The sequence below is a fragment of the Chroicocephalus ridibundus genome, chromosome 2 (assembly GCF_963924245.1).
Source record: "Chroicocephalus ridibundus chromosome 2, bChrRid1.1, whole genome shotgun sequence".
NCBI lineage: Eukaryota > Metazoa > Chordata > Aves > Charadriiformes > Laridae > Chroicocephalus > Chroicocephalus ridibundus.
The window spans coordinates 166,480,061-166,503,385 of record NC_086285.1 but is presented as its reverse complement, the minus strand read 5'-3'; the positions used below and the strand labels follow the sequence as shown (position 1 = coordinate 166,503,385).

At 43.5% G+C, this 23,325-nt stretch overlaps 1 protein-coding gene across 6 annotated transcripts in view; it reads left to right on the top strand.

Annotated features, from left to right (window-relative positions):
- TSNARE1 (t-SNARE domain containing 1) overlaps positions 1 to 23,325 on the top strand; it is a 527,930-nt gene that overhangs the window by 182,978 nt on the left and 321,627 nt on the right. For all 6 annotated transcript variants that reach the window (XM_063327627.1, XM_063327626.1, XM_063327622.1 and 3 more), the window contains one exon: positions 4,444 to 4,513. In XM_063327627.1, the coding sequence (XP_063183697.1) occupies positions 4,444 to 4,513 (70 nt within the window). The remainder of the gene's footprint in view (positions 1 to 4,443; positions 4,514 to 23,325) is intronic.

The window sequence follows — 23,325 nt, the reverse complement described above, 5'->3', positions numbered from 1 at the left end:
ATTTGGAGGCCAAACCATGCACTTGAAATGCTCTTCTCTCCCTCAGGGTGCTAAAGGTGTCATCAGCTCCTCAAGCTATGCCTCTGCTGATTGAATTCCCAAAATGACAGCTTGTCGGCAGTTTTGCCTATATTTTTTTCTGTCTTTGGGGAATGACTATTTTTAATGAAACAAGAAGTCAACTTGGTACTGGGATTTTAAAGCATTGTTGATTTCTATTGAGTAACACTAAAAAAGTAATAAATGTTGCATCCTTTGTCCCTCTTTTCTCCCCTTACACTTTTTGCAGAAATCCGGGCCTTTGGAGTGATTTAAATTCTTCTTGGTCAGTTCAGGGCTTGCCTTCTGACTAAGGGGGATCTTTGCAGCTCTGAGCTGATCTTGCCTGAACTCACGTATAAATGCTTCCTGTTCCCTTTTTCTGCTCTGAAAATTGACATCTTCCTCGTGTGTTAACTAAAAGTCTTAGCCAGAATAGTTGGTTCTGTTTATGTGCTACTGGATCACTCTCCTGCCAGGTCATGAGCTTAAAGATTGTTTTGGTTTTTGTTTTTTGTTTTTTTTAATCCCATCTCTTACAGAAGTTTCCAGGGCTAGAAGGAGCTTTTTCCTGTTCTTTACATCTGCTTTCTTTCTCCCTAATTCTTTGGGCGCTGTCCCTGTTGAGCGTAGGGAAGTTTATCTGATAGTGATTTGACTCGCATGAGTTTTATGGGGGTTTTGTTCAGTTGTTTTTTCCCTTTCAGGGGAAAAAAAAAAAACCAAAACAAAACAAACCCACCACAAAAATAAGCTCAAGTAGTGGCTGAATTTGTCTTATTGATGTTTTTTTTTTTTTCTACTTATTTTTATGAAGGTTTTGCATTTCTTTCAAAGTACGGCTTTTAGCCGCCTCTGAGTAAATGCCTTATAAATAAGTGAAATAAATAACACTTATAAAAGGGGTTGGTTTGGTGCATCACGTCTAGAGGGCTGATCAGTGGAGGATATACTGGAGGAATCAGACCTGTTCTGGCCAGATGGAGAACCTGAATGCTCTAATGGGTCTCTTCCCTCTCTAATTCCTGTTACTTGCTCATTAATGTCTCCCTGTGACAGGTTGGTGCCATGCACAGTCCCATTACCTTGATCTGAGAGGCTGAGCGAAGGATTTTCAGCATCCCCCAGGTGTGATAAGGTCTCCATTGCCATCTCAGGATGGTTTCTTATCCCCCGTTGATTCTAAGGATTGCAATGGCATAGGCAACTGGTGCCAAACTCTCAGTTTATGTAAATTAGTGCAGCTCCAACAGCAGCGATCTCTTCTGAATATGCCTCATCCTGGAGGACTACAGTATGCCTCTTAAAAATTAAGTGTACAAGGCTTTTAAAGTAAGATATCTGTTTTAACACTGGCTTCACAGTCTCTCTTCAGCACAGCTTGACATGTTGCTCCTTTGGTAGTTTATGCTCACGTGGTCAGAACTGGTAAATTGAGAGGGATTTTCAATATCCAGCACAGGAGCTGCACAGAGTTTGATAGAGTGATTCTAGGCCAAATCAAGCTAGATCCATCCCAAAACAGCTCAGTCCCCCTGAGATCCAGGAGGCCTAAGTTTGAGTCTCAGTTTTGCTATTTCCCAAGTAACAACCATACCAAATGCCAACCTTTGGCTGTTCCAGAGTGCGTATCTTGTCCTTTTGGGATAACTGACCTTTATGTAAGTGTGTAAATATTATGCTCGAGTTAAACGATTAGTTAAAATTTTAAGATAAGGACTCAAAACTGAGTCATTTTCTCACCTGACTGACAAGCGCTTTGCATTCCTGTCTCAGATTCTTTTGCATCTATGTGTGTTTTCCAAAATATTTAACAAATGTGAAAGCTCTTGGATTCGCCTCGGTGTGAAATGGCGTGTGTGTGAAGTCTTGAACAGTTTTGTGCAGTAGGAAAACTGCTTCCTACTCTGTTCTTCTCCAGAGCAGGCAATAGCAAAGATCTGAGCTGTTTTTGCAGGGAACCGCCTGCGTATCAGATCTGTCTTCCATCAAGCTCCTCTTCATTTGTAGGAAGATGCCGGCAGAGTAGCTTTCACTTTGAATTGCTCTGATTTTGCAGCCCAGGTTAGAAAGATGCCTGGATGCTGTAGCTGCTGTTTTCCCTTCTGGAGTTACACACATGACATTAACACATTCGTAGATTAATTCAATGCTCACACAAGGGCTTTCTCTACCTGGACTTGCTGTCTGTTCTCCAAGGACCACGCTCCGCTTTGTCCTGAAGGGTTGATGGGTCCAGAAGTATTTTTAGATGATGCAAAATTTTGTCGTTGAAACAGACAGTGTATCGATTGCACAGGAGATCCATTTGTTAGGATTGTGGAGGGGGGAAGAGAGGGAATTATAATATCAGTGGGATTCTCTGCAGGATCAATGCTGTTCTCCCAGAGAAGCAAATGGTTATAAGTGAAAACTCTCAATATATTCTTTAAAACATTGTGCGTCCAGCAAAGAATAATAATTATTAGCTCAGTTATGGACAATTCCTTGAGGCTTTACTCACTGAATTGCCAAAATCTACACTAAAATCTGTTATTGAGATCTAACAAGCGGTGTGAAAATATATGGTGGTATTCAAGCCTGTTTTGAATACTCATGCTGTCCAAGCACATTAGTTGCTTTTTATACTTTTGGTGACTTTTGGTGTCAACCAAGAGAAGCCCAAAAGAGAAAAGGGGATTTTGTCTGTCAGTGGAAAAATATTAGTGACTTATTCAAAGTTACAGGCCAAGTCCAAATCTGCAGAGTCACAGAAACAGAGGATTTCTGAAATTTCTATGGAAATAATTGAGACATTTTTAATCTATTCTTTTTTCCTTCCTTAAATACTGAAGTGTGACTGATAATGAGTTACGAGTTTTCACTGGAAACATCCTGAGAAAATCCCACATGTAAATATTAAGAATGTCACTCATTTGGCATCTTCCATTGTGGAAGATCTTGAAGTACTTTGCATACTTGATATGGTGAGTCCAAAAGCAGTGACCTGCTGTTAATTTGAGAGTGAATTTGAGACAGTGAACGTTCAAGGATGCAAAAATGTGATAGTACTCCTAGATTTCTACCACTTTTTTACATACACATACACACACACATATGCGTTTCTTAAATCTGAAGTCACTGTGTATTGCAAAACAAGCCATATTTCCCACTTCCAGCTGCTCTTAGGGTAGAGTATTCTCCTCTCCTAATGGAAAAGCCCAAGAAGCTCTCTAGCTCAGATCACAGCGAAGTACCCCTTTTCATCTTTCTCCCCGGTTCAAGAGGGACGGGGAACTGCTGGAAAGGGTGCAGCGGAGGGCTACAAAGATGATTAGGGGACTGGAACACCTCTCTTATGAGGAAAGGCTGAGGGATTTGGGTCTCTTCAGTCTGGAAAAAAGACATCTGAGGGGTGACCTTATCAACGCTTATAAATACTTAAAGGGTGGGTGTCAGGAGGATGGGGCCAGGCTCTTTTCAGTGGTGCCCGGGGACAGGACAAGAGGCAATGGGCACAAACTTGAACTTAGGAAGTTCCACCTAAACATGAGGAGGAACTTCTTTACCCTGAGGGTGGCAGAGCACTGGAACAGGCTGCCCAGAGAGGTGGTGGAGTCTCCAACTCTGGAGACATTCAAAACCCGCCTGGACATGTTCCTGTGTAACCTGCTCTAGGTGACCCTGCTCTGGCAGGGGGGATGGACTAGATGATCTCCAGAGGTCCCTTCCAACCCTATGATTCTATGATTCTATGATTCTATGATCTGAGCCAAAACATAGAAAAGATTTTGAGTATTAAAATCTTGACCAATGAGATGGAAGCTATCAGAATGGACAACAGTGTTCTGCCTCTTAATCGCTAAGTCAAAGCAATTAATAGTCATTATGCAATTTCTTGCCTCTCCATTGAGGGCACGTTTCCAGCTGAAGATGCTCCATGCACAGTTCTGTGGGGCCACAAGGCATGGACCTCCTGAGGAGGATAAGCAGTGGTTTCCCACTCCCAAGAGTGCTGCATCAATCTCCTTGCAGAAAGCACAACTGCCTCCAGCCCTGGGAATTTCATATGGTTGCTGTAACATGAAGACTTAGAAAGTTTGGTACGTCAGAGATCTGTGCAAAGCCCATGGGATGGAGGTTTTCTTCCTGTTATTAAGAGTCATAACCCATCACGTCATGGCACAAGATACATGGGTTCAGCATTTATGCATCCAAAGGGATCAATTTATCCTTTTTGGGGTGATGGCTATTGCTAGGTGTTGTCCCCTTTGTCTCATGAGTTACTTGTCCAAATGCTACTTCATTGTATTGTTTAAAAAATAAAATAAAATTTAAAGACAAGCAAATGAATGAAATCCAATATTTTTCTTTCTCTGGAAAAGTGTACTGCTGCTTTATCGTTTCTTACTCTGCTGTTGACAGTGACCTCTCTGGAAAGAAGCCTTCGATCTCTGGGGACCTCAAATGATACTCAAGAGCTGCAGGATGGACTGTGAGTTTGTTTTGAATTGCTGCAGATCTCTCTTTGTCCCAGCCTTTTCATTTTTTTTTCCCCTGATCTAGCCTCACCCTTTCTTCTGTCCTTTTTTTTATAGCGGGACACTTTTTTGTTAGGCTCACTTCGTTTTGTTCCTTTCTGTCGGTGATTAATGATGGTAGGACGTGTATTGATCGTATAAAGCTTTGCTGGTGCTGATTTCAGGTGGCAAAGAATGGTAGGTAGATAACAGAAAATGATGGGCCACAGTGAAAGAGGGTTTCTATGGTTGTGTATTTGTTGTTATTTTTTTGTGGGTTGGGGTTTTTTTGTGGGTTTTTTTTGTTGTTGTTTTTTTTTTTTTTTATATTTGTAATGTGAAGCTGGAGTAGGGTGCTTCTGTAGCTTTTTCCTTCCCCCCATCCTTTCCTCCATCCGTCCCCCTTAGTCAAAGACCATGAATCCAAGAGAAAAAAAGAGAAGGAGCAAAAAGATATTTTATAGGTGGAAAAGTGTGTTGTGGTATTGAAATCTGCATCACATGGCACAACACCGAGAAAATGAAACTCCAGTTGCACTTGCAACAGCTACAGTTCATTAAACTCTCTCTCCTAGATATGTGTATACACAAACACGCACAGTTAGTTTTCATTGTATGCATGCTAATTAGAGAATTAAAATGGCTTTTCCAAATGTAGCACAATTTATTAAAGCTACTTCCCTTAATGCAGCTTGCATGCAAAAATGAAGTACTTAGGATGTGGCTGTGATTTTGTGTATATGACTGCAGTTCCTGCTGAGATTCGCCTGCGAACAAAGGGGAGAATTTGGTTTCTATTTCTTTATATTGGCTTCATACACTGTAATTTGCCTGATGGACTTGACTGACCTTCTCAATGTGATATGAAATCTCAGACTGGTTTGCAGTCTCTCTCCTCCTCTCTCCAATTCCTTGCTTTCATCAGTGCATCAGATCTGCCCTAATTCACATATACTCTGTTTTGCAAACTTGAGGATTAAAAATAGTAATAGTAATAATAGTGAGAAGATTTGGAACCAAATTTAGGAGATTGGAGAGGATGTAAGAGTAAAAAGTCAGCCTGTGGAGATCAATGTAATCAGGAAAGATGTTTACATGTACAAAATTATTTGTAGCATAAACCACCCCAGTTACTGCTGGAGATCCTTAACCCAGGAAAGCCTTTCTATCATGCAAAGCAGCTATTGTGCGTGCACTCCTAAACTATTCTTTTTTTTTTTTTTTTTTTTTTAATTTAAGAATCAATTCCTTTACCCTTCAGAGCCCTTCAAAAACATGGCTAGATAATTTTCTTCTTCCCTGAGCAGTTACATAAATAGATGCATAATGCACTAATTGCAATAATTATTTTTGATCTCAGAATTATCATTAATTGTCCAGATAGCTAAATGCAGCTTATTTTTATTTTAACCGTGCTTCCCTGCCCCTGTCATCAGCCCCAGAATTCTTTCAGCTGTCTCCTTCCACCCTCCTGGTTCATCCCCTCTCCCTGTGTTCTAGCAGAAGGTCTCTCCTGATTTCTCCCATTTCCCTTCTTACATCTCCAGACTGAACAGTTGCTGGGTGCCGAGCAGAGGAAGACCAATGGCTGTCTTCCCCTCAACCCTCTCATTCTTTCATCCTGTCCTAACACCGGTGTGTCCTTTGCATTGCTCCCAATTTCATTGCCAGATGCATGTAGACAGCCTTGAGTGCTCTACAAGCATCTCTGCCCATCTGTCATGAGAGCTGCACCAGCAAAAAGCTGATGCCATGAATCACGAGAGCTAGCAGTACTGCATATATCTCTGCATTCAGGAAGAAGCAGAGGGTCAGCTCTTCAGGTGAGACCTTTGGGGCAGTGTTTGCTGCTTCCCCGGCTGCAAATCGTGGCTTCATCTTTCTCCTTTGCCACTTGACCCCTTTCCTTCAAAGGCTTATGCATGTTTCTCCTTGAACATCCTCTAACTTGGAAGGCGATTGGGGAGCAATGAGTGAACATTTGGTAGGTTTATAGCCTGGGCTATTATAAGAATGATACTATTTGTGGGGTATGTAAATAGTAAAATTGCCGCACTTCCTACTTTCATACTAACAAGGTGGCTATCACTCTGCCTAAAATGAGACTGTTCAGCAGGTGAGGGGAAAAAGAATATTTGAGAATAGGGGTTCATGGTGAATAGTGGCCCTGCCACATAGGACATTTAGCTACAAGACTATGTATTCTGCAAAAGTATTTGCTTTCCTAGCTTCAGGGTCCTGCTAAAACAGAAAAAAACCAAACCAAGTTTCCTGACTCTTAAATTCATGCAGACTTTCTGCCTCTTTATACACAGGACTTACAAGGGCATCAGATGAGGGCAGGCTTCTTACTGTCACATTGGGCTGTTCCGTTTTTTGAAATGGTTTCTCTCCCTTTGATAGCTGAGTCGTTCAGAATAAGGACTGTATTGGTGGCAAATGAATTTGGGAGAGTTCATCCCGAATGGGGTGCCAGCTCTATTCAGTGAGACAGGCTTGGCTGTGGATGTGTGAGTAGGGTATGTATGAGACCCAACAGTATATAATCTTGGTCAAAGCTCTTCCCAGAGCCAGCACAGATACTGTGTTATGTGCTTGGAGCTGGAAGCCCTGACAAGTGAAATATAAATGCCCATAAGAAGCTCTAGATGGAGTCAGCTGAATGCAACTGACCCTGGATTAATTGGGAAGGGAACGGGAGCAAAAGGAAAAAAGGTGGATGGAGCTGGGGTGAGGAGCTAGGGCCAGCAGACAGCATTGACAGCTTTCTCCAGTGATGCTTGGCTACAAACAGCTTGTTAACTGATATGTTGCAAGAAAAATTGACCGATTTTTTTTTTTTTCTGACCTTTGGTTTAATAATCCAAACTCCCAAGGAATTTAACTGCCTCCTTAGCCAGAATATTTGGCATGAGGGATTTCTCCAACTTTAGTCACTGAAGGTAATTAGCTTTAATTTAGGCAAAAGAACTTAAATGCCCAGATAAATCACTCTCTCTAAGTGACAGTGAAAACCAGTCTCTATTCTTGTGAGTGTGTATTGTCTAGTTTGTCTCCCAACACCCTCAAAAAAAGGCTGGAAATCCTGTATCCTGTGCAATTCTCTCTGAGAAGTATGATGTGCTCTCCTGTATCAGTCTTGCCCATGTGTTTCTTCATTACTGACCCAACACATTACGGGTGAAGGATGCCTTTGCCCACCTGAACACAGTCTTGGCTCCAGAGGCATTCCCTTTTCATGTTACTGTAAGAATAAAAGTTCCTTGTGTACCACCAATTATTTTTTTTTTCCCTGAGAACAATATTCAATAAGAAAAAAGGTAAAGCTAGCATTTTCTTGTTTTTAGGGGAAAAAAAAAAAGTCTTGCATTTTTGTTCACAACCTGACCCAGTCTTATTGTGACATCAGGAAAAGAAAGGTAGTTGTGCAGTTTTCAAGTAGCATTTGATGGCTACCTCGAAGTCATGAGACTGAGCGCTTAGAGGCACGAAGGGTCCTTGATGCCCTGTCTTTGGAGACTGGTTGACCATAGCAGCAATCAATGATCTCCAAACCAGGGTTCCTGCATTGCTCACCTCAGTGTGCAGTATATCTCCTCCCTGGACATTTGGCCTTAGCTCATTGCAGGTGCAAGGTCAAGAACAATATTGCATTGAGTTACAGTCACGGCTTACTGCCCTTTTTACAGTGTGACTGGGATGTACCCCATAAGTCTTCATTCTGTGGCATTTTTTGATCCTTTACCAGTCACCAGGAGGAGATTTTGCCTGTTTAGGGAGGAGTTATAAGAAGGATATTTTGGGGGCTTTTAGCACTCATGAGATATTTGAGTGTGCCCATACTGCAAAATGTTTTGATTTCTCCTGATTTGAGGAAAAGCCCGAATTTGGGCTTCCACCTCCCTTCTCCCATTGACATTATTTTTTACAAAAATGTGCACGTTATAGAAATACGTAGGGGTTTCTTCTTCTGCAGCTGAGAGGGGGCTCAGCTCTACATCTGTACAGTGTATGAAAATATATCTCCTTTTCTGATAGAAGTGATATGGCAATAGTCAGTGCCCTCTGGCATAACACCTTTCCATTTCCTTGGAAAAATCAGACATCCGTATTCTACAAGATCACTACCAGAGAACCCAGAAGGATACAGATCCTCCTGTCTTTGAATCCTATTTAAGATAGTTCACAGCAGAGAATTCCTGTGGCCACATCCTGAGTGTCACATCTGAGCAGTATTAGTGAATATATATGTGAGATAGATATATATATATATATATATGAAGTGATCACTGTCTGCATAACAGTGATGAAGTGCTTGCTTTTTGATGTTTAATACTTTAATGATTTTATTGGGACTATGCAGCAGAACTGATGACATTGCAGGACTGCAAAGGAGTTTCAAAGTATTTTCCAAATGGAAAGCTCAGTTTGAGATCTGAGCTTCTTCGGGGTGAGACAAAGGCAACAGTCCTGGAAGAGGCCAAAAGTGCAGCTTTTGGATTTCTGCTCCTACATGGCTGTTGGCCAAACAGTAACCTCACAGGGCACCCATTTTGCTCGGACATGCAAATTGTGCCAAGAATATGGCAAACCAAGTTCATCTTCCTCACCCTTCTCCATGCAATGTGCCACATCACCAGAGAATTTCTTGGGGGTGTGTAAAATTACTTCCTCAGTTTATTTTGCCATCACACAACCCTGAAATCAAATCATACCTATGGTGAAGCATGCGAACGTGACATATGCAGGGTGCCCTATTTGGGGTGCTCTTGGGAAGAGTAGCATCCCTGTCCAAGCTTGAAGCCTCTCTGAACACTGAAAGTCAACTGAAGAATGGCAATGAGCACTTCAGTCCACTCAGGGTCATTTTGAGGCGATTTTCTGGATTTGTAGAAGCACTTTTGAAATGTGTTGGTCTTCAGGACATAGTCACTAAGTCTACAAAGGATTGGACCCAGCAGTACTTGACACAGATTGTTCATATCATCTTCGTACTGGAGTACTGTGTCCAGTTCTGGGCTCCCTGGTTCAAGAGGGACAGGGAACTGCTGGAGACGGTGCAGCAAAGGGCTACCAAGATGATTAGGGGGCTCGAACACCTCTCTTATGAAGAAAGACTGAGGGATTTGGGTCTCTTCAGTCTGCAAAAAAGACGGCTGAGGGGGGACCTTATCAATACTTATAAATGCTTACAGGGTGGGTGTCAGGAGGATGGGGCCAGGCTCTTTTCAGTGGTGCCTGGCAACAGGACAAGAGGTAATGGGCACAAACTTAAGCATAGGAAGTTCCACCTAAACACGACAAGGAACTTCTTTCCTTTGAGGGTGTCAGAGCACTGGAAGCGGCTGCCCAGAGAGGTGGTGGAGTCTCCATCTCTGGAGACATTCAAAACCTGCCTGAATGCGTTCCTGTGCAACCTGCTCTGGGTCACCCTGCTCTGGCAGGGGGTTGGACTAGATGATCTCCAGAGGTCCCTTCTAACCCTATGGTTCTGTGATTCTATGATTTGCTATGGATAAGACACCTAAAGGTAGAAGTCTACATGAGTCTGTGGTGTCTGTCAAGCTTCAGCTCATCCTGATAAGACAGATGACTCTTGCAGCTATTGAGATGCCCCAGTGTCTGAGGCAAACATGTGGGGCTGGCATTTTTGGCGCAGGACTTGCTGTTAAGTCATTTCTGAAACAACAGCTGTAGGCCTGGTAGCACCCTAGGACATCTCAAGTGACACTAAGTGTCCCCCTGAATCAAATGGCAGAATTGTCACTGGTAGTTTACCTTCAGGCTGAATGATTAAGGCAGCTCAGTTTCTTCCCACCTAATTGGTATCGCGGTATGAAGCATAAGTAACCCCTTGGATTTTTTGTGAGTCGTGGGGTCATTTGTACATGAAATGACGTTTGGACATGCCCAGCTTCCCCTGCATGTGCTCCAGGGATGCTGATGGTTGTCCTTATGGCTAGGAGCCCCACCAACCTGCTGGGGAGGTGGATGAATCCGCACCCCTCAGCTTTTCTGAATTGACATAAAACAATAAAGGCTTTTTTCTCAGTTCATTTTGTCATTTGTGCATATTGTTTCCTTTTCTTTTCCTATCTTACGTTTGATAAGTTGGAGGTATAGTTTAAAAAAAAATTATTATTTTTTTTAAAAAGCTTCTGTTAAAAAGGTTTAAATTCCTCTAGAATGCAGATTCATTTAGAGCAGAAAGATATTTTAAAGTTGTAATTTACTGAAAGAAGATTTTTAAAAGTAAACCAGACAGAAGCTTGTAAGTGTCAGCATGTTTAATTAAGGGTAGGATTTAATATTATTTTATATGGTTTTGTTATACTGCTTGTATAAGCTTAAAAAAAAAAGAGATTTCCATAAATATTTTGAAATGTCGTTTTGATTCCATTAATATGTTAAACCCTTCAAAGTAATACCTTCCCTGTTCAACTCAAAGCAGTCGGATTAACTTTATCTATCCTCCATTTATCGCTCCTGGCATCTATTTCTGACATGAAAAACCTTCCAGGTTTGGCAGTAAAAATGGGTTGCCAGATTGCAACATTTGCATTTAACTGTATAATACACTTGCCACATTAATAACTGTGTTTATGTGACAGATATCACCCTTAAGAATCCTAGAGCTCCAGATATGTGACATCTCTCTGATAAATTACAAAAGCTGGTGATGAACTGCAGAACTCTCCAATGATGATAAATTCATCTGCTTTTGACCGCCTCTCCTGCTTAGCGAGGTCCTTGGAGTATCCCTTCACATGCCTGAACAGTTTCTAATGGTCACTACAAATCAATCTGTCAGAGAAGTTTTTCTTTTCAGTGTTTTCCTCCCAGATTGCCCTTGCCAAAGGTCTAAGATGGCCAGAAACCTTGGCCAAAGCAATAGCGTCTTTCCACATCAAGATATCAGCCTTCGGAAATGGGTTGTGAGTTTAGGCCATGAAGTGATGGATCAATGATTACTTATTTGTGACAATTGAAGGATACTCCAGGAGATGCAAGCATGGGGACAAGGAAAGACGGCAACTGGGGGATAATCAACTATCTCCTCTTGAAGGCCTCTTACTGATACTGCTTCTTATGTCATTTTATCATGCTCGTATGTCTGAGCTTGTGATTTCTGATCTCTCCTTGGTGTCACGGTGAGTCAAGGAAACAAGACCATGGGAGCCCACTCACTGCTGGTGTCTCTGCAGGTGAAAACTGGGTTGCATGGGAGCCCCAGCCTTCATGCATATCCTTGTTCCCATCTCTCGTTTCCAGACTTACCCATCAGCTTTATGTCCAGCTTGTTAAATATCATGGCTGTAACATCTTCAGGGGAGGTGAGGAAGAGTAGAAGTTGGTTACCACAGTGTGAACACAGATCCTTCCGTGCTTGCTCCAAGGAAGCAGGGTCTGTAGAAACATCCTATGGTCTTTATGCCATTCAGAGCACAGATCTGGGTAAACAGAGATATGACTGTTGCCATCTGCCGGTGACTAGACATTGTAAAAATAAGCCTTCTCCCCACTCCGTGCACCCCTTTTAATTTTGGTGCCTTAGGTGAAAAGCATACGCTCCCATTTTGGAAGGCAACTGCATCCTCCAGCAAGCACTCCATTTGTAGCAAGAAAATTTCACACTAGCAGAAGGGTAGCTGGATATTGCCATCTGTAAAAATACTGTCATGCTTGGTCTTTTAATAAAGATATTCTAGGATGTTTACCTAGGAAATGCTGAACTCACACTGATATGTTGCCATTCTCATGTATTGGAAATGAAATGTGGTATTTGAATAGGTTAAAGATTGGCATTTTGGGTCAACAGAAGTAAAATTCATCCTCCCTCCCTCCAAAACCTAAACCAACTTCAATTATTTAGCCTCGTTCCTCCTGCAGAGTTAGAGATAGTGAAAGACAAGTTCACATTCTGTTAGCATAACCCGCAGAGGGCAAATAATTTTTTATTTGGGTTGAAATATCCATGGGCAGGAAGATTATCTTATGACTTGAGATCCTGATTGGAGTGACTTGCCTCTGGATTGATACGCACAAGTTTTGTAAACTTTCTGAGACCAAAAAAACAATTCCTGGAGGGAGAAAGCGGGACGTCTGCATGTTTATGGTAAGTTTTTGTGCCCGTAGTTACGCATTCAGTGATGCAGTTCATATTGATTGACTGGAGGGACCTGTGGGATGAAGTTTGTTTAATAATTCATGTATGCGGGCATGGAGCGCGCTGTTGTCAAGGCTGAGCATCCATTCTGCCGTGGAGTCCTTCAGGGGTCTGACATGCTAATCCAAACATGCTAATGTTTATTGGAATACTTCTGTTGGCTTTCTGTAAGGTCTCTTTTATTCCCTGAGTCTTATGCCGGCCATAAAGCCAGGAGCAGCGGTCCTGTCAATGAGAACAGCATTTGTTGTGATCTGTGGTTTTGGCTGATCTATTCAGTTGCGTTTCTGCAGGCTATCTGTGGAAGCAATTAGCATCCTCTGGAAGGTTTGCGGGGTTTGAGGGGGAAAAAATGAAAGAAAAACACGTAGAGTCCAATCTCAGAGAAGAGTATGAGGATCTACCGGGCCGTTGCTTGCTAGAGAAGTCACTCTGGCTTGCTAATGTTGCCGCATTTTTTCACTACAGTGCTCTAATGGATGAGTCCTTTTGCACGGTGTTCAATGAGGGCCATACTAAATCTAACTATAATAAACTCATCTTCCCAATGCAGGAGGCAAAGCCAAGGGTTAATCAGATCTTTAGGCAATTTGTGTGGACATCAGATGTTTTAACTGAGTGAGGAGATGTTTTTGGCAAATGACATTTCCACGGAGCAGTAATGGATGATCAGAAGGAAATCATAAATCGTTTTGGTTGGAAGAAACCGTTAAGATCATCAAGTCCAACTGTTAACCCAACACTGCAAAGTTACCACTAAGCCATGTCCCTCAGCACCACATCTACATGTCATCCCTCCAGGGATGGTCACTCAACCGCTTCCCTGGGCAGCCTGTTCCAATGCTTGATAACCCTTTGTTTGAAGAAAATTTTCCTAATATCCTTCCTGGATTCCTGGAGTAGAATCCTGCATCCCATGACAGAAACCCAGCAGGCAGATAGAACCCCTGCAACAGAGAGCTCCATATCCTCTCTCACCTCAACTGAAGGCGGTAACCTGGAGGACAGGGGGCAAAGGCAGGAAGTTCCTGCGCGGCGCAACAGGCGCTGCACTCAAGACTGCCCGATGACTACCCCATCTTCCCAGGTGCCATTACTTAACAGGTACAGTGCTCTACAGAGGAACCTGGATGATGACGAGCACAATATTTCTCCTATTTCTCCTACCCTGGAGCCGTCAGCAAGGTCTAGTCAGACCTCCCCCTGCATCAAAACCTCTCCGGTAAAGAAGAAAAGACGGGTCCTTGTCATAGGTGACTCATTACTGAAGGGAACAGAAGGCCCAATATGCAGGCCGGACCCGGTACATAGGGAGGTCTGCTGCCTCCCTGGGGCCCGGGTCAAGGACGTGAAGAGGATGCTTCCTTCCCTGGTACGGCCCTCAGACTACTATCCACTTTTGCTCTTTCAGGTAGGCAGCGACGAGGTAACAAGAAGAAGTCCAAGGGCAATGAAGAAAGATTTCAAGACCCTGGGACGCCTGGTCAAGGGATCAGGAGCACAAGTAGTGTTCTCGTCTATTCCCCCAGTTGCGGGGAATGATGAGGGGCTAAATAGAAGGAGCCAGCAGATCAATGCCTGGCTTTGAGCTTGGTGCTGCCGGCAGGACTTTGGGTTCTTTGATCATGGCCTGATCTACAAAACGCCTGGCCTGCTGGTAACAGGCAGGAATACCTTGACCTCTAGGGGAAAAAGGGTTCTAGGACAAGAGTTATCGGGGCTCATTGAGAGGGCTTTAAACTAGATTTGAAGGGGGGTGGGGATGGTACTGGGCTTGCTGGTGAGGTGCCAGGGTGTAGTTGCTCAGCGCTCGTGGGCCAGTGTGCCAGTATTTCTGAAAGCCAGAAGGCACACCACATCTCAAGGGTCAAAACTACACACACAACTCCCTCTCTGAAATGCTTATACACCAATGCACGCAGCATGGGGAATAAGCAGGAAGAGCTGGAGGTCTGTGTGCGGTTGCGGGGCCATGATCTCATTGCAATTACTGAGACGTGGTGGGACAACTCGCATGACTGGAATGCTGTCATGGATGGCTATGTCCTTTTCAGGAAAGACAGACCAACAAGGCGTGGTGGTGGAATTGCACTCTATGTGAGAGAGCATTTGGAATGCATCGAGCTCTCACTAGGGGCGGATGAAGAGCGGGTTGAGAGCTTATGGGTGAGGATTAAGGGGCAGGCAAATATGAGGGATACTGTTGTGGGTGTTTATTCCAGGCCACCTGATCAGGATGGGGAAACTGATGAGGCTTTCTACAGACAACTGAAGATAGCCTCGCAATCGCAGGCCCTGGTTCTCATGGGGGACTTCAATCACCCCGATATCTGCTGGGAAGACCACACAGCCAGGCATGCACAGTCCAGGAGGCTCCTCCAGTGCATTGATGACAACTTTTTGACACAGGTGGTACAGGAGCCAACAAGGAGAGGAGCACTTCTAGACCTGGTACTGACAAACACAGAGGGATTGGTGGAGGACATTAAGGTTGGGGGCACCCTAGGTTGTAGTGATCGTGAAATGATTGAGTTCAGGATCATGGGTACTATCCACAAAACAACAAGAAGAAGTAAAATTACAAACTTGGATTTCAGGAGGGCTAACTTTGACCTCTTCAAGAAACTGCTTGGAGAGATCCCGTGGGCTAGGGCTCTGGAAGGCAAAGGGGCTCAAGAAAGCTGGTTGATATTCAAAGACCACTTCCTCCAAGCTCAGGATCGGTGCATCTCTAAGAGAAAGAAATCGGCCAAGGGACGCAGGAGACCTGCATGGTTGAGCAGGGAGCTTCATAAAAAGCTCAAGTGGAAGAAGGAAGTTTATAATAAGTGGAAGAAGGGACTGACCCCTTGGGAGGATTACAAGAATGCCACCAGAGCGTGCAGGGATGAAACAAGGAAAGCCAAGGCCGCCTTGGAATTAGACCTGGCTAGGGACATCAAGCACAACAAAAAGAGCTTCTACAAGTATATTGGAAGCAAAAGGAAGACCAGGGAAGTTGTAGGCCCACTGCTGAATGAGGCAGGAGTCATGGTGACGGAGGATGTGGAGAAGGCAGAGTTACTGAATGCCTTCTTTGCTTCGGTCTTTTCTGCTCGGCCCAGCCCTCAGGAGTCCCAGGCATTGAATAAAGTAACAGGGAAAGAAGACGACTTCCCTTGGGTTGAGGAGGAGCGAGTGAGGGACCAATTAGATCATCTAGATATTCACAAGTCCATGGTCCCTGATGGGATGCACCCGAGAGTGCTGAGGGAGCTGGCAGAAGTCATTGCTGGGCCGCTCTCCATCATCTTTGAAAAGTCCTGGAGAACAGGCGAGGTGCCTGGGGACTGGAGGAAAGCCAATGTCACTCCAGCCTTCAAGAAAGGCAAAAAGGAAGAGCCGGGGAACTACAGGCCGGTCAGCCTCACCTCCATACCTGGAAAGATGATGGAACAGCTCGTTCTGGGTGTCATCTCAAGGCAGGTGGAGGAAAGGAAAGCTATCAGAAGTACTCAGCATGGATTCACCAAGGGGAAATCATGTCTGACTAACCTGATAGCCTTCTACGATGGCATGACTAGATGGATAGATGAGGGGAGGGCGGTAGATGTGGTCTACCTTGACTTAAGCAAGGCGTTTGACACGGTCTCCCACAGCATCCTCATAGGGAAGCTTGGGAAGAGTGGGCTTGATGAATGGACAGTAAGGTGGATAGATAACTGGTTGAAAGACAGAGCTCAGAGGGTTGTGATTAGGGGCACAGAGTCTAGTTGGAGACCAGTGACGAGTGGTGTTCCCCAGGGGTCAGTACTGGGTCCAGTCCTGTTCAATATATTCATCAATGACCTGGATGAGGGGATAGAGTGCACCCTCAGCAAGTTTGCTGATGACACCAAGCTGGGTGGGGTGGCTGACACACCGGAAGGCTGTGCCACCATACAGAGAGACCTGGACAGGTTGGAGATCTGGGCAGAGAGAAACCTTATGAAGTTCAACAAGGGCAAGTGTAGGGTGCTGCACCTGGGGAGGAACAACCCCATGCACCAGTACAGGTTGGGTGCTGACCTGCTGGAGAGCAGCTCTGTGGAAAGAGATCTGGGAGTCCTGGTGGACAACAGGATGACCATGAGTCAGCAATGTGCCCTTGTGGCCAAGAAGGCCAATGGCATCCTGGGGTGCATCAAGAAGAGTGTGGCCAGCAGGTCAAGGGAGGTCATCGTCCCCCTCTACTCTGCCTTGGTGAGGCCGCACCTGGAGTACTGTGTCCAGTTCTGGGCTCCTCGGTTCAAGAGGGACAGGGAATTGCTGGAAAGGGTGCAGCAGAGAGCTACAAAGATGATTAGGGGACTGGAACACCTCTCTTATGAGGAAAGGCTGAGGGATTTGGGTCTCTTCAGTCTGGAGAAAAGACGTCTGAGGGGTGACCTTAACAACACTTATAAATACTTAAAGGGTGGGTGTCAGGAGGATGGGGCCAGGCTCTTTTCAGCGGTGCCCGGGGACAGGACAAGAGGCAATGGGCACAAACTTGAACATAGGAAGTTCCACCTAAACATGAGGAGGAACTTCTTTACCCTGAGGGTGGCAGAGCACTGGAACAGGCTGCCCAGAGAGGTGGTGGAGTCTCTGTCTCTGGAGACATTCAAAATCCACCTGGGTTTTGTAATAAAAATGAATTGTATTTTGTAATAAAAATTTTGTAACCTGCTTTAGGTGACCCTGCTCTGGCAGGGGGGTTGGACTAGATGATCTCCAGAGGTCCCTTCCAACCCTATGATTCTATGATTCTATGATTCCTAAACCTCCCTTGGTACAACGTGAGGCCATTTCCTCTCATCCTATCAATTGTTACTTGGGAGATGAGGCCGACCCCCACCTCTCTACAAGCTCCTTTCAGGTAGCTGTAGAGAGCGAGAAGGTCTCCCCTCAACCTCCTTGTCTCCAGGTAGAACAACCCCAGCTCCCTCAGCTGCTCCTCATGAGACTTGTGCTCCAGACCCCTCGCCAGCTTTGTTGTCCTTCTTTGAAATCTCACAGGGGATTGGGTTTAAACCCCTTTCTCTACCTTGTTTGAAGTGTAACTAAATAAGCCACATGAGGATGCTCTTTGGAAGAATGTCTTGGATGAAGAGAAGTGAATAATGCCAGATGAAAACTACAAAGAAAGAAAAGAGAAGCCATGGCTGCTTTAAGGGAATGGTAATTTTAATAAAGGATTTACTGGTTGTTAGTAATGTCTCAGCTTTTGGAATTTAGTGTGTGGCTTAGCAAATTTATTCCAGAAAATGCTTGTGATCAGCCATGGGTCTTCTTGAATAACCAAGCTGAAGGTCAAGCATTCAACAAACACGTGTGTTTTATTTTGAAGAAAGTCAAACCTCAGGGGGATTATACGTGTTCACCAGGACATTTTATATTACTGTCTCCTTATATTCTCTCTCCCAGGGTTCACAAAACACAGATGCAATTTGTACACAGAGAGCTTGCCGGTTCACATCCTGTGCTCTTCATACATTCAGTCTTGCAGAATAATGACCAAGTAATGTCATGCCTCTTTCCTAGATTGCAATGTCACAGAATGGGAATTTTCTTTCCAGATTTAAGATAATGAGGAAAAAAAATATCTCGGTTTCCCAATACACATCCTTAGGGGTTAAACTAGTCGAGGAGGAATTTTCATCCTCCTTTAAAAGTTATTTTATTAATATTAATACAGTAAATAATTCTAGAAGGTTAAGACCATACACGTGACCCCTGCACTTTGCAACAGTAAACAGTTCAATAAAGTTTGAGTGTTTGAGTACCATAAGAGCTGTGCACTTAGTCCCATGGCAACAACCACGTTATGAAAGGTGCAGACAAAGCAAGCAAACTTGTTAAAGCATTCAAAAGGCATAGCATTGAATGAGTGTTTTGTTTCAACTGTATTTCTCCTTTCCTTTCTCTTAAGCTGCAGGAAACAGTAACCCTGTGTGCCAAAAGTCTTGTCTGACACCCTTTTAGATGGTGTTGAAATTATAATATCCTCCCTTTTGGGTGAAAAATGGAACAATCTGTTGCCTTGAGAGGAGGTGATTGTGGCTGGAGTCCAGTCTTGTTTCTTGGAGGCAAAACCTGAGGTGGAGGAGAAATGCAAACATAGCAGGAGAAGAAGGATCAGTAGCTTTTCTTTCTGGTGCTGGCTCCCAAGAAGTGCAAACTGAAAAATCCTGGATATGGCCAAAAATAGTATGAAGCTGATCTGTGCTGTCTAATAAGCTTGAGACAAACTACCCTTAAGCCAAAAAGCTACTTCTAGATGCCTTCAAAAAGGCTTTATGCAGGACTTCAGAAGAAGCTGATTGAGATGATTAAGCAAAGATATAAAAGGAAAGGGGCAATGCAGGTTGCCGTTAAGTTTAATCAACACAGTGCTGCCTGCAGGATGGGGAAGAGGTAAATTAGCATCACTCATTCAGGTGAATCCGTCATCCGTCCCTGGTGGAAGGAAGGAGATGAAAGCTGAGAGACAGCCTTGCATTGCAGATGTAAGTGCAGATGCAGATTCTGCACCTCCAATACTGTATTCAGTTTTGGGGCCCTCACCACAAGAAAGACACTGTAGAGCGTCCAGAGAAGGGCAGTGAAGCTGGTGAGGGGTCTGAAGAACAAATCTTGTGAGGAGCAGCTGAGAGAGCTGGGGTTGTTCGGCCTGGAGAAAAGGAGGATGAGGGGAGACCTTCTTGCTCTCTACAACTCCCTGAAAAGAGGTTGTAGCGAGGTGGGGATCGGTCTCTTCTCCCGAGTAACAAGCAATAGGACAAGAGGAAATGGCCTTAAGTTGCACCAGGTGAGATTTAAGATGGATATTAAGAAAATCTTCACTGAAAGGGTTATCAAGCATTGGAACAGGCTGCCCAGGGAAGTGGTGGAGTGACCATTCCTGGGGGTATTTGGAAGACAGGTAGATGTGGTGCTGAGGGACACAGTTTAGTGGCAACTTGGCAGTGTTAGGTTAATGGTTGGACTTGATGACCTTAAAGGTCTTTTCCAACCTAAATGATTCTATGACTCTATAATTATATGGCAAGGTTGGAGTTAAAACCATCTCAGATGGTCCAACTGGTGGTGATGTATCATTTCTGTACATGGACCATTTAACCATCTGAGCTAGCCGATTGCAAATGGGATTTAATATGGGTTAGTATTAGCTGCTGAAGTGTTTGAGAAGATAGGCAAAACAGCCGAGTTATTTGCCAAAAAGCAGGTTACAGCAGCAAGTTGACAGGAGATTTAGATTATAGTGTTGATAAAGCTCCTCAGCCTTTCCTGCCTGATTTGCGTCTGGAGTACAGGGAAAATCCAGCTGTCACATTGTCTGAAGAACATAAATGAAAGACAGTAAGATTATTGAATTGCTGAGCATGGCAAATTCCCCCGAGCCCTGTAGAATAATGTATTTTAGAGGTGCTGAACAGTTTATAAAGGTCAGTTTGCACTTCAATTACAAATCTAGGTTTAAAGGTTGTAAAGGACATAGGAAAAAACAGTGATTTCATTATTTTTTTTTTCTTTTGTAATTACCTCTTGGATTGCTGATAATATTTCAGACTCATTTGTAAAAAGATTTCACAGTACTATAGCAACAGGCATTTTAAAAACGTCAGTAGAAATGCTGAAAATCTAGGTCCTAGTTTTATTTCTCCATTTTGCAGATGGACAAAATAAGCCTTGTGAATTTATAAGGTTTTACAGTGAATTAATCGCAAAGTTGGGAAGCAATCTTGTATGAAAGGTTCAGTCAAATAGCAAACCAAGTTTAATTAAAAAGAAGCCACTTTTTTTTTTCTTTTTTCTTTTTTTTCTTATCCTTTTTTACCAGCATTCTGGTTGTTAATCTTCTTTATTGAATATGTTTTCACACAGAGCTGGGAGCGCAGGGTCTTTGAATCCTGGTTAAATCTAGAGCTGACTGGGGTGACAAGAGAAAAGGTTTCCGGCAATGAGGAAATGACCAGAAAAAGGAATAACCTTTTTCTCCTGTGCAGATATGATTGGAATAGGACCAGAAATGTTAGTTTTAAGTAGGTGAGTAGATGCCTGCGCATTTTACCCAGGTGCTCCCTTAGCATGGAACACAGCTGTCACGTAGTTCCATATATGTCTCTTCTTTTTCTTGGCTATGCCTGAGTGACCACGTTGCTAACAAGCCATAAAACCAGAAAGCTGGGTCACAGGATAAAGGTTACTACATGATGGGACCAGACCATGCTAATTATGGCACTGAAAAGTGAATTTGAGTGGATCCAGCTAAATTATTGCATTTCATCAGGCTGGTAGACAGAGATTTTTTTTCCTCACACATCAGCCGAAGAAAGCTCCCTCCCCTGACACATGTGCTGCAGTCTATTTTATGTGTGTCTTCATTCAATTATGCCTGAGAGATGGACAATTAAAAAAGCATCTGTTTTTACAGCAAGAGCACTGCTGCCTCTGGCATTTTACTTGCCACAGTGGTTTTCTACGTAGGAGGAGGAAGATAAGGGAGGGAAAATGGGTTCATAAGGAAATAAAGAAGTAAAACAAAAAAGAAGAAAACTTGGAAGATGCTCTTCTAAAAGCTGTCGTCTGTGTGTGTGCGTCCTGAGCTGCCTGGCTTTGTTTAAACAGCAAAATGTTTGACAAATGGACTGACAGCAGGACTGATGGGAAGCTGGTCTCTGCTGCTCATGCTCTCGGGATGAGCAGTTGGGTTGTGGCACTGGAAATGCTTTTGGGCCTCAGACTGGGCATGTGTCATCCAACACAATTCCTGCATCAGGTGCACAGCCTCTGAGAAGAGTCAGGATGTTTCTGCCCATTCTGCCTCCGTCAAGACAATGAATAGATGCTGTTGGGTGGAGGTGATGGACTTCAGGACTGTGGCTTTTCCATATCCTGCCTTGTAGGAAATGTCACATGGCACATTGCTGTGGGAGAAGAGAGAAGCCAAGGGATGTAGGGCAATGTAGCAAAAAAAATATTTTCCATGTGTTTTCATGTATCCAAGCTTATTTGTTGGGGAGAAGGCATGCGAGACAGCTTGATTCCAGGATCCGATCTTGGCTTTGGCAACTGACTCAAAGCAAAACCCATGGCCAAACTCACCTATTTCCTATAACACAGCTCTTCCCACTGTGGTTTCTTCTGTATAGACAGCTATGGGCTTTTGTATCACATCTCTTTTCCAATCTAAGCTCACTTGTACACTGAGCCAGGAGAATTTGGGAAACAGGGTATAATGTTGCCACCCAGTAATCCCAGTCACACCCATATATCTGTGTCCGTCACCTTAGAGAGAAGTGCTCCAAGTATGCATCATATATGCTTGTTTAGTGCTTATTAGTCACAGCCAAGGAAATGTCATCTCTATTTTATCCTAATTTTTATGAAGCCACTGGGGCTCGATTTCTTTATGCTCAAGCAGGATAACCAACAAGTATCATTTTAGTATTTAAGTATTTTTTTTCCAAGTATATCACTGTAGATAAATTGTGTATAAAAATACATATATGTGTCTATGTACACTATATAGACACCCTTAGATAAATTGGTAAAACACTTTACTAGCTATATATAATAATCATGTTGTGTTGTGTTTTCAAATGTCTTGTGTGTCAGGGTCATGTGTCACGTGTGACGTGCCAGACTGACATATGAATTGAAGCATGGGAGGAAATGAAATATAAAAAAAATTAGGATTTGTGACTTCCCTTAATCTAAAATCCCATTAAGGAGTTGTGGTTTAAGGAACACAGTTTGCAGCCAATGGAGTGCAGTGACTGATCTTGCTATGGTAGTTTCTGCTGCCACAGAGGAGGTTTCCTCCTGCTTTATCCTGCACCATACAGGTAATATATATAAGAATAAGAGCAGAGATCACTTTATGTATGCAGATAGCCAGGATGTACAGTCACAGGGTTATGCACCTCCTCTTCCCTTTCAAATGTGTAAAATTCATTAAATATTGAATATTTTAGTATTGGGATCTTCTTTTATTTACGACCCTTCTTTTATTTGCTGACCCTATTTTTTAATTTGTTGTTTAGACATGAAATGAGTATGTACAGCACTTTTCTCACGCTTGTCAACTGGCAAGATGATGGATAGAGAGGAGAGAAGAGATGCTCGTGCTTGTCAGTGATGCTTATATCCTGCTAAAAGCGAAACACATATATTTCCTTGCGAAGATACTCCTTAATCCAGCTGCTAGATCAGAGTGATTGTGCAGCTCTCAGAAAGCCAGAGCATCTCTTATTGCAGTTGTCCAGATTTTCTTTTCAGAGAAAGTGCATTTTCTCTAGACTCGTCCAAGCAATTTTGCCAATCTACCCATCCAAATAATATACGTAAACCCATATATATGCACCTGCTTTGCTCACTGCATTCAGCGGGGGCTGCAAGATAGAGAGTGCTGGGAAGATCTGGTTTATGCATGAGCTGCTGTGCCTGCTCAGCAAAAGGAGATTATTCCTGCGCAGATGGGTAGCGTTACTGAAAAGTGCGCCTTGGTGGCCTGCCTCTCTAGTCTCTTCCCTCGGTATTTTGCAGGACTCGAGGTGAATGACAAGTACCCCCGAGCAAAGTAATTTATTGCTGCGTAATTGCGTGGAGTAGTGA